Source organism: Nesoenas mayeri (genome assembly GCF_963082525.1).
Source record: "Nesoenas mayeri genome assembly, chromosome: 2".
NCBI classification, from domain to species: Eukaryota; Metazoa; Chordata; class Aves; order Columbiformes; family Columbidae; genus Nesoenas; species Nesoenas mayeri.
The window spans coordinates 82,227,005-82,244,052 of NC_137543.1; the positions used below are offsets into that span (position 1 = coordinate 82,227,005).

General features: G+C 35.6%; 1 protein-coding gene across 2 annotated transcripts in view; it reads right to left on the minus strand.

The window, feature by feature from the left end:
- The window catches only part of CDH12 (cadherin 12), a gene marked incomplete at both ends in the record, with an annotated part of 169,988 nt that overhangs the window by 53,548 nt on the left and 99,392 nt on the right, over positions 1–17,048 (minus strand). For both annotated transcript variants that reach the window (XM_080340280.1, XM_080340279.1), the window contains one exon: positions 4,439–4,626. In XM_080340280.1, coding sequence (XP_080196406.1) covers positions 4,439–4,626 — 188 coding nt within the window. The remainder of the gene's footprint in view (positions 1–4,438; positions 4,627–17,048) is intronic.

Genomic DNA, 17,048 nt, shown 5'->3' on the forward strand with positions numbered 1-17,048 from the left:
CTGGACAGGGCTCTAAGAACCTGATCTAGTTGAAGATGTCCCCACTCATTGCAGAGGGGTTGGACTAGATGACTTTTGAGAGTTCCTTCCAACCCAAACTGTTCTATGATTCTATGATTTTATGGGTCTCTCCATTGTTCCTCCAGTTGCTGTTATTTTATCATCACTAAAGTTACTGTTTCTCATCACACTGTGCTATGTCCTCCCTGATATGCTATGGTTTCATGGATAAAGCTTTGTCATCTGATCAGTTAGCAGTGGTACATGGCTTACAAAAAATAAGATGCAGATGTTCCCTGAGCTTCCACTGACCCACATGGGGAAGTTCACCCAGTACAGGGTGTTTCAAAAAGATAGACCAAATTTCTAAGCACTATTTTTCATGATGGCAACATGTTACAATTACACAAAACTTACAAGCTGTTTAATGAGTTATCATGTTTTCGTAACCTTTTTATAAACGCTCTATTTTCCATTCATGTAACATGAATGGTTCATTCATGGGCAGTATGTGGTTGCAGAAATATTGTGATTTCAAATTGGGTCTGGTTTTTAGAAACACCCTATATAGTGCAGCCGTGTAGGATCATACCACATGAAGTGTACAAATAGTTTTTTCCTGGATTTTAATGATACCCTGCACAAACTAATAAAGCAGTGTCTGAGCTAGACTCAGTGCTTGAATCCTGCTCAATTTCTAGATTAGCTCATGCTAAGCCAATTAAGAGGCTTCTGCACACAATGGGCTTATCCTATAAACTCATCCTTAGTACAACAAATTTAGTGCAACTGTTCAGTGAAGCACGAATCCTTCTGTTTTCTTTTGCTGTTGGGTGTGGTTGTTAAAGATTTAATACCAGTTTCAGTAAAATCAAGAGCTTGCCTGGGACTCACATGATTTCCATCCATACCTGGGACTACTACTCTCTGCCCCACCTGAGGCCACTGCACAATAGTTTGCTGAAGCATTCAGTTATGATGACAGACACCATATAAATATAAAACTCAATAAAAACTGTGTTAGATAGCACCAGACAAGGTAAGAAATTGGCCATTCTGTTCCTAATATAGTAATATTTCTGACTCTTATACAGAACTGTATGTAACACTGTCCTAAAGCCAGACATTTTCCTCTCTTTTTACTGCTACTATTTTCCCCTTTTTTTGAGAGACAGAGAAAGCTATTACAGTACTTACCGCACAGTGGTGCTAAATGACACTTGGATTATTTCTTTAGCAGAATATAAGAAAAGCTATCTCATTTTTAATGTATGTAAATAGCACAAGGGTAGTAATAATCAAGCTTATATTGGATCTTAGCATGTAAATAAATTATCAGCCAAAACAGATGATTTAAGCTGTGCACCATGTCCAGCTGTAGCTGTTTGTGCCCATCTAATGTCCGAGAAGCAGTAAATGGCCTTTTGCCTCTGCCAATGTACTTCACATGCTGTGAAGAACAGTTTGGCTTGTGCAATTTTTTATCATCAAATGTATTTTCCACGAAAAAGAAACATTGTGTAGGAAGGCTTCATTTTTCTCACTTTTGATATAGAAATGAATCCATGTATTTTTGCAGAGCAATAGAACAAAAAACAAACAAAAAATATAGTGACTGCAATATTTTTTTTCAGAAAAAATAAAAGCAGACTTTATAAAGGGTTATGAAATTGCTCAACACTGTATTACTCCAGCACTTGCAGCATAAAAATATGCTATGACACAGGAAAAAATGCAAACCAGCTTTTAAAGCACATCACATTTTCATTAGTAACTTTGACTTTTTATTATTTATCTTTCATAATTGAAAGTGTTTGTCTTATTTGTTTCCTGATTTGATTTAAAGAAGGACTTATATGCATACCTAACTTAAATACTTGTATAATCCTACAAGGTTAAATCAGTGATTTGAACACCATGCAAAGCAAGATTGGTTCTGTGCAGGGAAATGAATAGTGCTGTTTCAGACTTGTATGATACAATTAGAATGTATTTTAACTAATGTCTAAAGAATTATGAGTGTCCAGCACTACTGAAAAATCGAAAACTACAATCTGTGAAAACACATTGATATTATTACAAGTGTAGAGGTTATGAAGAAACATTAAGTTAATATCTTTAAGATTCCACATTGGTCTTATTTAACATGTGATCCAGCAATGAAGGTAAGTGGATGGATTTTGGATGCTTCCAGAATGTCTTAAAACACTGAGATCATTTAAGGTTTAGTGAATGGGGCCTTTTCACTGAGAAAATTTTGTGAAGGGCAATGTGTGGGGACTGTATAAAGGCATTCTTTGCTGCAGGACCTGTGTGTTGGCTTTATCTCCTTTCCACACTCCTGTATAAAACCAAGCTGGAATTTCCTGACCTTCACAACCTGTCATCATCCCCATTCACTGTGATGAAGAAGATTAAACAGGGATTAAGATTACATTTTTTTCCTCTCCTGTTCAGTGACAGAGATCTATTGTTTAAATTAGGCAACATCATCTGATGTGCAGATGTAAAAGTGCCCTAAAATTTCATATATGCCGTATCTTTTTAATGAAAAGTCTAAATAAATGCAGCAAAATGCAATGACCAACTCTAAACTATCGAGGTATAGACCTACTAGTATCTTATTTTTTTATTTTTTTATTATTTTTTTTTTTTAATTAGTGGTTCACTTAGATATTATACAGTTCCACATATAGCAATCTCAAAAGTAGCCAGGCATTTTACTTGTGCTGGTCCTAGATTAACTGTATAAGGCAAATTGAGATGTAGATGCTCTTCACCAGTAACAAATATTATATGCATGCTGTTTGAATCTGTATAGACAATTTGAATGTTTTCTCTATATAGTCTGACATATATATACTTAACCATAAGTACGGAAAAATTCCATTGCTCCATATAAAAATGAGCAGTATAGCTGAGGTTTAAGACTAATCCAGGGAGAACTGAATCTTATCAAATACCTACTCTTGATGTTCAAACATTTGTTTTTCAATGGTTCCCACTCATTGCCATTTCTGACTGGCAATGCATACAGAGGGGCATGCAGCTGCTCAGCCTGACACTTCCAGATGGAGCTATTTTTGAGTCATCTGCATAGAGGGGAAAAGGTGATCAGAACAATTTTTAAAAATGAGACAAACTTTAGAAATACACATAAGGAGGAAGCAATACATTCAAACTTTCAGTCAAAAAAGAAGGGCGTGTGTGAAGAGTGCAAAGAGTTTGTGTCTCATTGGCAAATTACTTCAAGGAGGTATAGTAGCTTCTATTTTATGACACTAAAACCAGCAGAAATTTGATTTAACATCATCTGGTCCTTTAATGTACCCATGGATAATTTATTATTTCCTGGGTAAATAATTTACTATTTCCTGGATCAAGAGCCTGAGGCCAGGAACTTCATTGTTAGAATGAGTATAAGGCAAATATAGAACCATGGTCAGGGAAGGGGGAAATTTAAGTATCTAAATTCTACATTTTATTTCAACTAAAGTTTCTCTTTTCCTAAAGCTTGTCTTAATGTACATGTTCAGAACTCTTTCCTTCCCAGACCCTTATGAAATGTTAAGATCACAGATGTATTTATTTTACAAAAATTACACCTACAAGCAAGAGCTATCTACAAACCATAACCTGGCCTTTCATAATGAACTGCTAGTTCAGGTCGTGTTCTACTAACCAAGTTGATAATTGGTATACATGTACATGCCTGGGCTTAGAAGACAACCATTAGTTAAAATGTGACTGTGCCTGTTCTGGATCTTTCCTACTGAGTACTTTAATCACTAAATTCCAAATAACACTTATCTTTTCCATCTTTAAAATTCATAAATTCAGTAATCATTAACTTATCCTAGTATGCTAAAGCAATATCAACAGCCAGGATGCAGTAAAGTCCCTTGCATGACTATCTGATAACCAGATTTTTGGGACACTATTAGGAGAATAGAAGTAGGACATGTCAATTTGAAAACATTTGGGAGCCCTCTACCCTACTCTGTTCATCACAGTACTGTACAAACAGTTTCATTATTAAAATAACAAACATAAAATCAAAATTTTCAACATAAAATGCTTACGAGTGAGAATGAAATATATTATCTCAAACATAAAATATATCTCTCTCATTCCATATTCTAAATTTGAGCATTTTTCGTATGATTTTAAGCCAAAAACGTCCCATAAAAGAGAAATTATACTTTCTGCTCAGAGATGAGAATTACTTTTCTGCCATTAAGAAGTGATATTATTTGTGAAAAATCATACCCAATCACACATTAAATGAAACTTTTAGGACTAAGATCACAACCACAGATTGTAATGAAGATTTGAAGTGCTCTGTATCATGCATGAGGTATAATTTCACAACATTTAATTCTCTTCCCTAGTTTCTCAGTTAAGCTATAGGTACATACACCCCATCAGTGCCACATACCTTTTTCAGTTTGATGACTCCTTCCTGGGTATTCTCATCTGTTGTGATGTCAAACAAGTTTCCTCCATCTCCTGGAACTATGTTGTACTCAATTTCTGCATTTTGCCCAAAATCAGGATCCACAGCTCTGATTCTTCCAATAGCAGAACCAACATGAGAGGACTCAGGTACTTTTAAATGGAAGATACCTGTGACAAAAACAGTCATTCTTGGGGTTTCTTGATAATTAACGTAGTAAGTTTGATTAAAACCCTGGAGCCTGTGCAAAGTAAACAAGCTTAAATCATCCAATTAAAATAATTAGATCAGAACAACAAAGGATTAGAAAAAAGATTCATGTTTTATTGGATGAGCGTGCTAATTTCCCCTACTTCCTAGATTTGGTCCAGTGCAACTGTGAGAGTCTTAGCATCTCTATCTCTTGAGTTATCTACCTATATTTCTATCTTTAATTTTACCCATATAGTTGACCCTTGAATTAAATTCTACTTGTTGACAGTACATGTTTACAAGCATTTTCCTCCTTCTATGCTTAACAGCTTTTAATATCTGAATTTTATTTTGTTTGAGAAAATATATCTATGTATTTAACAGCAATTGAAAAAGAAAAATCAACAGGAAAAGGATTTCCACCTATTTCTGTAATATTCAGTATTAGAATTACATGTACACTCCTTGTGGGGGGAGAAGATACTGTTTATACATTAGTCAGTAGATGGTGATCTTACTAAGATTTCAATGTTAAACAAATTTTTAGTTCTGCACACTTTTATTTTCAGTTTATTTACTATTAGTGTTAACAAAAGTTAAAAAAAAAAAGAAACTTACACTTTTAAAATAATCATTACTACTGATGTATGAGGACAAAATGATTTAATTCAGGGTAACAACCATTTTGAAAAGATGTTACACATAATAGTTATTTTAATAATTTAAAAAAAAAAAAGATCCAAAGTACTTTAAGTCAGCCTTGAATTTAACAACAATAGTAGCAGCAGGCTTTTGTTTTTAATGCTTTTAGATTGGCTTACTCATATAATCATAGAATCATAGAATAGTTTGGTTTGGAAGGGACCTTCAAAGGTCATCTAGTCCAATCCCCTCGCAATGAGCAGGAAGATCTTCAACTAGATCAGATTGCTTAGAGGCCCGTCCAGCCCGACCTTGAATGTTTCTGGAGATGGGGCATCTACCACTTCTCTGGGCAACCTGTGCCAGTGTTTCACCACTGTCATGGTGTTATTACACCATTGCTGAAGTGCCTGCCTCTCCTGTTCAGCTACACCTCTCACTGGAGTTATTACTTTGCACAGCTGCCAATGGACACTACCATGACAAATATTTCCAGTGAGCAGGGAGTGCTTGCATTTCTTCAGGCAGCAGCCTTTGCTGTCAAAACTGCCATCAGATTTTGAAGCTGATTTCAGCAGGCCCAGGATGTTTGATTTGCTTCATGTCATCCTTCAATAAAGCAAGCATTTCCTTGCCCCACCATTTTGTTTTCCTGGATCAGCCTCCAACAGCTCTCAAAGCACAGGCCATTTGAAGTAGGGTAACATCAGCAATAGCCTTCTCTGTTCCTCTACATGTGAACATGCAGGAGGAAATTTACACTTATTTTTCAATACTATAGCAGGACAGGCATCTATGGCTAACAGGAAGTATATTAGGGGATTTTCTCAGAGATTTCCACCTGGAGTAGTTCAGTCACACTTCACAAGATAAGGCTCTGAGAAGCTGAATATCTTATAACAGTGGTACAGATGACTTTTGCACCCAGCTGCTGAATTAAACAGCAGCTTCTTCAGTTTTACAATATCTACAAGTGAGGAAAAAAATTACATTAACACTGCTGGATTAGGAGCAAACTTACACTTTCATGAGGGCTATGGCACCTATATAACTGTTGATTTGATTGCCTCTGAAAAAATGTGGTTTGTTGACTTCCTTCCTCCGTCTATTAGTATGCAAAAGTATACCTGAATGCAAAACTTGCTTTGCTTGTTTGAGAAAATCCCTATAAGTAGTCTGCTTGTGTTAGCATCCACATTTGGATATTACTATGTGTAGCTTTGTAGTACTCATTGATTGAGCTACTAATGGTTGCACAGTTATCATTTCACTATTTTTCCAAGGGAATACATTAAAGGAAGTTTTTTCAGGTTTTTGGTTTATGTGTTTTTGTTTTTGTTTTTGTTTTTTTCTTTTAACAGCTGGAAAGGAGTACTGTGACACAAAATATCATCAAGACAAGAGTAGCCTCAGCTTTTTCTTAGTTGTACTTCAACCACTCAGAGTAAAGAATAATATTGTAACTTGGTATGCAGAAGACATTCACAAATCCTCCTATTATCTAAAGCCATTTACAAATATTTATATTACTGGGCCAATGTTATAAAAGTTATTCAGAAGAAGTGGAAGAAAATGGATCTGAAAAGGCTTTGCCGACTCTTGAATCTTGTATTATGTTTCCACAATATGTTTCTAGCCCTGATGCTCAGGTCTTATACAGACACTTACACTGGATGACACAAATGATAGCTAGTGTTTGCTCTTTACAGCCACAATTTTTCTGAACATAAAACATAAGAACATATGAAAATGGACTTTTCCTTCTTTGCCTAGTTGATCTATTTTTAGTGAATGGAAGAGCACTTAGATTCATTAAAACAAACATTGCTCTGTAAAATATTGCACCTGGTTGTGAAGTGTGTAGAACTTACATGAAGTCAAAGAAACACTGCAATACTCATTGTAGATTGTTTAGGCTTTTATCAGTTATCTTCAATGACTTGGCATTTCATCATTTCCAGAAATTCAACAGCAATAAAGATGGGGTCATTCAGATTAATTTGAAATTCTGAAGTAATCTTCAACTCTGCCAGACTCAGATCTCTGAAGATGTAGTATGTACTTACACTGCCATCGTCCTCCTGTAATAGCATCCTCACAGCATATGAAAGCTGTTAATGGTGCTACTGGGGCAACATACTTTCAGAATAAAATAGATGAAACCAAATAATGTATATTATTGCCAGATCAGGGAAAAAATTTCAAGAGAGTATAATGTATTACATGAAAACCTTATTTTTTTTCCCCCAGAAAACAGTCTTTGTACAAAGGACATTCAAAATGATGAATACACGCTGCACATGAAATGTAAAGGAAAGACAGTTTTGTAGATTTTTATTTTTCTTCTTCTAGAAGACGTTACTTCTTGCTGTGGACTTGCTGTGACAGTTTAGCATTATTCAGTTTTTATTGTCCATTTTGCCTATATACACTACCATCTTTATTTGCTGTAGAGGTGTATTGAGATAGATTGAGTAACAGCCTTTTACTCCCAAAGGTCCTGAAAGCCTTGTTCTCTGCATCTTCTAGGAATGATGGAACAAGCAGCTCAGACAAACTTATGCAGCAGATGATTACACTGCTCAAACCGTTCTGTCAGATTTTGCAGATCATCTCATGTGACTTCTCTGCCTACAAAAATCTTTTCTTCTGCTCACATAAATCTCTTTTAAATGTGTTTTCTAAGTTTGCTGCTGTGTTTTGTAAAGGATGAATGATATGGGATGTAACCAAGGGACCAAGCCTTACTTCCCTCAGACTGCACTATGAATCTGGACTATGCAACCAAGTACCCTTTTGCTGTCATGCATATTATATACAAGTTGGAATACTTTCACATAGAGGAAAGCTAGTAGCAATGTATGTTGCCTGATCAAGATTTTTTTTCTCTGTTGTTGTAGATAGAATTTTAAGTAAAAAAGATTAAATGTTATTTTTAAGAACAAAAGTCATGTACTAGTTGACATGCTTAACTTATGCAACACTTTGCATTTGAATTACACTTAAAATTCAACTCAGAATACAAAACCAGAGAAAGCCCAGTGTAGCTTAGCACAGGCATTCAGGCATTTCCTTATAAAGCCTGTGGAGTCGTTATGTGACCCAAAGTGTGAAATTTCCTTGGAGTTTTATGTTGAACAGCATCGATGAGGACGATAAAAATAAATGTCTGATAATGCTGTTGAAGCTTTCAGGCTGAAATGACTGATAGGGGTTATTACTCAGCCCCAAAAGCATTCAGAAAACCAAAGGGAGGTGGGCTAAAAACACATACACTCTAATTTTCTAAAACAAAGATGGTTCCAAAGTGCACAGCAGGAAGAAATCGGAGCTAACTGACGGGTAATCAGTCATATTGACTGAAATTCAGCACACATTTACAGTTCTTTTGACATTATTAGATTAGTTTTCATTTTTAAGGCTTAAAAGCTGTTCTGAGGTTCAATTGTTACTTACAAAGGGTTTTTTTTGTGTGTTTTGTTTCTCTACACCTGCAGTTTATGGGTACCCTCTCAGCTACCAAAGAGATTTTCAATACTGATGAGAATAAGAAACTAACCCATCATTACATCTCATCAACAAAACAACCATTAAGAAATAACTCAGGTTAGTGTCTATGCTAAATGCATAATGGCCTTCAACTAAAGAGCTGTAAATGGTAACTGAGCTTTTTTCTAATCTCTGACCATACATGTACTGTGTGTATGCAAGATTATCCTGTCCTATTTTTTCTTTGTCTATAATTTTTTTTCAGTTCTCTTTGTCAGCTGCCAAAGTGTTGCATTGCAGTTAATCGTGATAGCATGAATCTTATGGGCACCAACACTGAAATAAAACATTTCTTTGTCTTTAATCTAGATCTTCAATGTTTTCTTAGGAAACAAAACAGATTATGTATTTAGAATATTCTTGTTTGTTTAAATTATAGTACCAAGGCATTTCAGCTTTTATCCTGTCCAGGTTATAATGGCACTGATTTCTGTCTGTTTAGGAAGAATCCAAAGACAGCAGCTCATATTTACTTGCTGATGTTTTAAGAGTAGTGTAATAGGGAAAAGAAAGGATACTGTAATTAGAGGCAGATACTCAGTATATCAAAGGTATTACATCGGCTACAGCTAATTAGCCTAATAATTAGTGGCATCTGATCTACATACTCCTAAAACTAGGAAGATGCAATGCAGCACAGCAGTGAGATATATTTGTGCCTCTCCTACCTGCAGCTCTGTGCTTTGCAGGGGGTTAGGACCTTGCGTAGAAAGGCCAGGCTTTGTCACCATGTGCTCAGTTCTGGCTTCTTCCATCCTCAACTCTACTGCTCTGAGTTAAGTTTTATGACCTCCTTAGATACAGCATCACCATTCTTAAAAACTCCTGGTTCTCATCTCTGCATCCCAAAATCCACACCAAGGAAGAGCTACATCTCCCCAGACTGCAGTCATCTTAGATGTCCAAGAGTCCCCAGTTCTTAAAGAAAAATTAGCAAAACCATAGCCTGTTTTGACTTTGATCTTGCCCAACTTTAGAGCTTCACTAGAGCTGTCAGCTACTAAGGCAGGACACTGTCAGTCTCTCAGGAGAGCTATCAGATTGAGTTTTTGAGGCTGTCCTCTGTCTTCCTTCCCAAAAGAGAAAAAAAAAGCATCCTGTTTATCATATCTTGTATAATTTTTGTATCTTGAAAAAAATCAGTTTAATAATTTTCTGTTTCTTTTCTCTGACAAGCTGTTGTCAGAAAGCTTTCTAAAAATAATCCCCCCATTGCATGTCAAAGATAATTCCACAGGGCATAATATTCTCCTCATTCAAGCAAGGGTTCAGAAAATGGGAAATGCCACTTCATTTTCTCAGCTGAAGATATTCAGAACTACAGCTTCTGTCTCCAAATAGTGCTGAGTGTAACAAAGGCAAGAGGGAATGTTCTGTTTAACAGCATAATGTAGAAATGATTCCAGAAGCAGTTGTTTGGAGCCACAGATACTCACATGTGTGTTTCCTATTATCCAGGCAAGATTTATATTCAATCTTCTTTGAAGAATCTTACATTTTCTTTTGTATGTTGGTGCAGTTGACACTAGCAGGAGAATAAAATGTTCATTTCTAGAACTTCTTCAAGTTTACAATTAAAGGTTTCTCCTAGAATATATGAATTCTACCAAGCTGAGGAGACAAAATAATTTTCCTGAGTAATTGCTTTAATCATGTTGTTTTTACTGCATAGGAAAGATCTCACAATTATCACTTCCCCTTTAACTGGTCTTGCTAAATGGAAGAAGAGTGGTGACTAAATGGTCATGTGTGCAAAGTCTGACTTTGCAAATATGTACATGTGTTAGATGACATTTTTCCTGGATCTCTGAGGGCTTATGTGGAAAACTTATGTATCACGACCAATAAAGAACACTTCTGCTAATATCCAGTCTACTCATCAAAAAATTATTATCAAAGAAAAAAAAAGTCAGTAAGAAAAAGGTTCAAAATACAATGAGAAGAATATTTGGGAGGGGAGTTATATTTTAAAACTTGAATCAAATGATTTTACATAAGTTATATAGTGGTTATAAAGAATTATCAAGGTGTTGCATGCCTTACAGATAGAAAGTAGTTTTCAGGAGAAAATATATTTTCTTTTTCAGAATCTTAGGCAGCATGTAATTGGCATTTATCAGGTAGATCTATTGGTAATATTCTACTGATCACATTGTCACCATGAAATAAATCACTACGCTTATTCCCTCTATAAAATTTAAACTGCATGATATATGTGAAATGTTAACATGATAAAAACTATATTGCCGAGGATGGGACATAGAGTTTGTAATGCTCTGTTTAACATCTCTGCTTCTAAAATATCTTGTGGGAGCCTTTTCATATTTTCTTTATTACTCTGGCACAAAATATAATAACACAATTTTACTACAATTCATTCACTTTTAAGAATGTGGTCAAACCATTTACTTTAGGATCTAAGCCAAGTGCTCTAAATCATCTCTATTAGAAGAATCATTTTTCTCTCCATCGACTAAGGAAATTAGGTCCCTGTCTTTAGTCCTGAGTCACATCTAACTCGCATTCCAAAATCACTTAAACAAAATATGGTGAACATCTGTGTTACTCAGAAGACTCCCTGTGAAACCTTGATTCTTACGTGCTCATTGAGTACATTTTATGTAAATGTTTTTTCTCTGAAATATATATTACTTTTCTTCACCATGTTGGCACAGTCTGAAGCAAAAGATTATTATTTTTAAAGATAAAATTGTGAAATCATGAAATACCAGTTCTTAATAGTTTACTGTTCTTTAAATTTTGGTTTACTGTGTGCCGTTTCCTTAAAATACTTGTGATTGATTGTGTGATATAGACCAAAAAATAATTATACAGTAGGATGACAATTGGCTTCACATTTGTAGTCTCTTATACTTTGCAATAAGTATTATCAACTTATCAAAAGTGATGTTTATGTTTTCCAATTTAAGTGTTTAAAGGTAAAATGTCTATATAAATATTGCTCCTTTTGCAATGAAATCTGTAGGTAGAAACCACTAAGAAAAAAAAAATAACAGTAATAAAATTGAGAAAAAATTTAAATTTCTGTTTGGTTGTTTTGAGTTTTTTTTTTTAATACAGCTTTCTTTATGCGAAAAAAAAAAAAAAAAAGTAAAAATGCGTTTTAGAATCAGAGAAGACGATTTCAAAGCTTCTTGGTATCTGCAGCTCCTGCTTGTGTCAGTAGGAAACTCTGGATTCTTGCAAATACTTTTTGGGTGTCTTATTTAATGTTTTTACAAGGGCTGGAGCACTCCTGAAAGTCTAACTTCAACTGTGGTTTTCAGGCACTTCTGAAAATCATGAGCCTAAACTATTGTAATTATAATTAGATAATTGCATATGGTCTGTTTCACTTCATCTTGCACTGTTGATGTGTTTATTTCTTACTTGGATGGCAAATCTTGGAGAGAAACGTAGATGCTGCCAGAAATTACAGTGGTGCAGCAAATGACACTACATCTCTGAGTCACTTTGCAACTAATTTGCAAGGCATCGCAAGGTGTTGCAAGGCAACCCCAGGCTGTTGAATCTGTAGCCTTAGCTACTCTTCAGAATCACAGAGTAGGTGGAGATGCATCATGCTTTTAAGCCATCCCAAGGTTACTGGGGATAATTTCATGTATCAAATCTAAATACTCTTCGTGTTTTGAATGAATAATTTTTTCATAGCTTCCTACAAACAACACATTGGAGTGGAATGAATGTCATGGTTCCTGCCAAAGTTTGTTGAATTTCTATGAAGGGTACTTGTTTACACCTTCTTTACAGAAGGTAGCAGATGTAGAATACAATTATTAATGATAATAATCTACTATGATGATAATGATGTGTTTAAAAATAATTGACTTATAAATCTTGCTGTTAATAATCAATTACTGCTTAAAGCTGATGACAGGAGCAAAATGAATTGGATAAGTGCAGACTAACAACAGAATTTTATGATCAATAGATAATATTTAACTTCTAACCACTATTGTTCTCATTCGTATTTCTTAGACTATTGTCAACTGTGAAATCAGAGCAAGAAATTTAACCCAGTCAAAAAGTACCTATATTTTTCATTGGTTATGTAACAGTATCAAGAAATAGCTATATTTATTTTTATGCTCTGCTTTGCAACTGAAGGTTCAGTCTCACCTTAGAGCTTTAAAGAGGTTTTTGTGTCCTTCAATCAGTACTTCAAACAGCCCTCTAAGAATAGCCTTTGCTAGTTATGCATTCTTGAGAAAGTTAAAAAACAATCACTCATAAAATTTACTAAACATTTAGTGTTCTCAGAATCCATGGTAACTGAATATTTCTCTCTTCAGTTTATTTCTCAGGGTTTTTTTTTAACTATTTAGGTTGGGTGTTGTGTCCTCGTTCAGTCTGAATCAAATGTTTCACAGTTCAAGATGCTTTATGATCAAGATAATGCTACGGTGACAGCTACCAAAAAGAAGCACTAAGGCATTTGAAAAAGTCAGCCACAGCATCCTTACAGCTAAATTCAGGGAGTGTGGTCTGGATGATCTGGTAGTGAGGTGGACTGGGAATTGGCTGAAGGAGAGAAGCCAGAGAGTCATAGTCAATGGGGCAGAGTCTAGTTTGAGGCCTCTATCTAGTGGAGTGCCTCAGGGGTCAGTACTGGGGCTGATATTATTCAATATATCCGTCAATGATTTGGAGGAAGGAATAGAGTGTAGTATCAGCAAGTTTGCTGATGACACCAAGCTGGGAGGAGTGACTAACACGCCAGAAGGCTGTGCTGCCATCCAGCACGACTTGGACAGGCTATAGAGTTGGATGGGGAAAAATTTACTGAAATATAACAAGGGCAAACATAGAGTATTGCATCTGGGTAGGAAAAACCCCAGGTTCAGGTATAAGTTGCGTAATGACCTTTTATAGAGCAGTGTAGGGGAAAGGGACCTGGGGTGCTGGTGGACAGCAGGATGATTGTGAGCCAGCACTGTGCCCTTGTGGCCAGGAAAGTCAATGACATCCTGGGGTGTATTAGAAGAGGGGTGGTTAGCGGGTCAAGAGAGGTTCTCCTTCCCCTCTACTCTGCCCTGGTGAGACCATGTCTGGAATACTGTGTCTAGTTCTGGGCTCCTCAGTTCAAGAAGGACAGGGAACTGCTGGAGAGAGTCCAGCGCAGAGCAACAAAAATGATTAAGGGAGTAGAACACCTCCCTTATGAGGAAAGGCTGAGGGAGCTGGGTCTCTTTAGTTTGAAGAAGAGGAGACTGAAGGGTGACCTTATTAATGTTTACAGATATATAAAGGGTGAGTTCCACGAGGATGGAGCCAGGCTCTTCTCGGTGACAACCAGTGGTAGGACAAGGGATAATGGTTTCAAATTGGAACACAAAAGGTTTCACTTAAATTTGATAAGAAACTTCTTCATGGCAAGGGTGACAGAGCACTAGAACAGGCTGCCCAGGGGGATCGTGGAGTCTCCTACTCTGGAGACATTCAAAACCCGCCTGGACACATTCCTGTGTAGCCTCATCTAAGTGTTCCTGCTCCAGCAGGGGGATTGAACTAGAAGATTTTTTGAGGTCCCTTCCAATCCCTAACATTCTGTGATTCTGTGATTCTGTGAACCTGGATTGAAGAGGAGTTACCCTAAATGCTCTTCAGATTCTTCTAAGAGCACTGTGCAAATATTGGTCTGCTAGTATTTATTCACATGCTGATTTGCCTGTTGTTTTGCTGGCATTAGAACTGTAGTGAAGTGACTCACTTGTATTACAACACAAAATTATAATGACCTCTCCATGGATACTGGCCTCATGATTGGCTTACAATGGCATGGGCCCATTTCTGGAGTCCTTGCCTTTCTGTCTTCCATCACTACTTGAAATGATTCGTTAAAACATATGTTCAGTTCAAAAGTGTACTTTTAGTTTACCCAAATCTCACAGGTAAATGGAATTCTGACTTGCTTAAGATTTTCTGACATCAAAAAACTCAAGATTGGTTTCCAAAAACAAGCTGGTGCTTTTTCCCTTTATGTTTTATGGCATAGTGGTTAGAAAATTAACAAAGATTGAGTAGGCCAGGATTCAGCCTTCCTTTCTGATGCAAAGCAAGGTCTGACTTGGTTTCCCACCTAATCACTCCCTGCAGGGTAGTCTGCAATGAATCTGTCCACCTGTCCTGTGTAAGTATCTCCCATTTGGTATAAAATAAGTAATTAGTTGCTGGAACTGAATTAGGGCATCTTGTCTGCCAGGCAAATTCATTAATCAATGAAAGATAGACTTCTTGTCATTTTGAAAGCCAATGAAGATACAAGCACAACAACTGTTAACAGTACTAAGAGAAGCCATACTTCCATATCTAAATTGCAGTGGCTAGAATAACTTTCCAGAAAATTGGGCAGACTAATTAAAATATTTAGCTAGGCAGATCAGACATCTGAGTCTTAACTCCAAAAAAGTTTTCTAGCATATTGTCCAAGCAGAGAGGGAATAAACCTTCCTTAAAAAAAAAAAATAAAATTAAAAAAAAAATAAAAAAACCAAAACTTCATATTTTAATTTTGTAGGTAAGTGAACAGAATTATTTTTTCATCTCACAGTCTGTGTCTAATTGACTGTTGAGTGGGATCTGTGTTGTATTCTGACATCTTTAAAAGCAGACACTATTATCTGAGGACCTTCTCTCTCATGTGCCACTCATCTGAATCAGTGGGTTAAAATTTTGCTTTGGTTTGTTTTGGTTCGGTTGGTTTGTTTTGACTTTTTTTTGTTTTGGTTTGGTTTGTTGTTTTGTTTTGGGTTTTGGTGGGGTTTTTTTTAAGATTTTTCTTTCTAACTCATGAGGACTAGAATACCTTTTAATTGCACTTGGCATCTGAAACCAATTTTTCAACAAAATCTGAGCGAGACTGGTTCAAAGTCACATTAATGGAATTAGTCACATTTAGTTTACTGAGTGAACAAAATTCACCTCTTTTCTATAGTAAAACTTGTACTTAATAGTGTATGCAAATTCTGTGATATACTAAGCTTCCCAGAATATGTAAATAAATAACTTAGATAAGAGCCTTCAATCCACAGAGTGTGTATGCATAAGAATATATAGTTCAGCACTTGATTGTCTTTTAAAATATTTATATAGATTTTACTTGAAAGTAAACCTATTAAAACATGCTACAAACCAATAAATAATACTGAAAATAGATGCTGTCTAAAGGGTAATAATATGCAAACTCTATTCCTAATATCATAATTGTGAAATAGATGTTAGATTTATATAATAGATCATCCAGATAATAGATCATTCAAGTAGTATGCAAAGTTCATATTACTAGGAGAAAAAAAGGCCAGCTCCCTTTTATCATGGTCTTTACTTGCACTGAAATTCCTGAAATTATATCAATGAAAGATATTTTATTTCAGGTTTCTGAATTGTCTATTTTGTTGACTTCTCTGTTTAAGATTGATGTTTCCTCTGCTGTCTCTAGTGGAGTTTTTAATACATTCTGTGAAATGCATTGTACTAGCCACTCTGGAAATTTAAACCAAATTAACTGCAAACTTCTACAGGCAGATGATGTGAAAGGTCCCGGGAATGATTCTTCAACCTTGCCTTATTTAAAGTGTCATTACCAGAAGGATGAATAGTTACATTTCTGTTTCCAAGCATGTTAGCATTCTGGAAATTTGCCATGCTTTTTTATGCAAACTAACTTGATGGATTTCACTGGGATCCCTCTGGAAAGACCAATGACAGCAAAAAAAATGGCTCTTGTGATGTCTAGGTGTTTCTCTACAGCTGTCTGAATATTTTAAATGTGGCTGCCAAAGAGCCCTGAGATAATGGTTTCTGACCATCAGAGAGATGCTTTTTTTAAAGCCAAGATGTGCACAAGTAAACAAAATTCAAGTATTAGGTCCAAATATCAATTCATATTTCTTCTATTAAAAACTATTTTAAAACATTCCCCTACAATATGGACTTCTCATGTTAGATGAAAATGATATGATAATACAAAGCTTTAGCCAAACAATTCTTTTGAATAAAAAAAGGAAATTAAGGGAGTGTCACCTTAAAAATACACACCTTAAAAATAAAAACCTACTGATGAGTTCCTAAGCCACTTGAGAATTGTCTTTTATTTGCTAATGTCAGAATAAAAACTGTATAAATTTTAAAATGTAATTGCATTTCTTCTATATCAGGGCCTAAAAAGACTTACTATTTCTTTGACTAA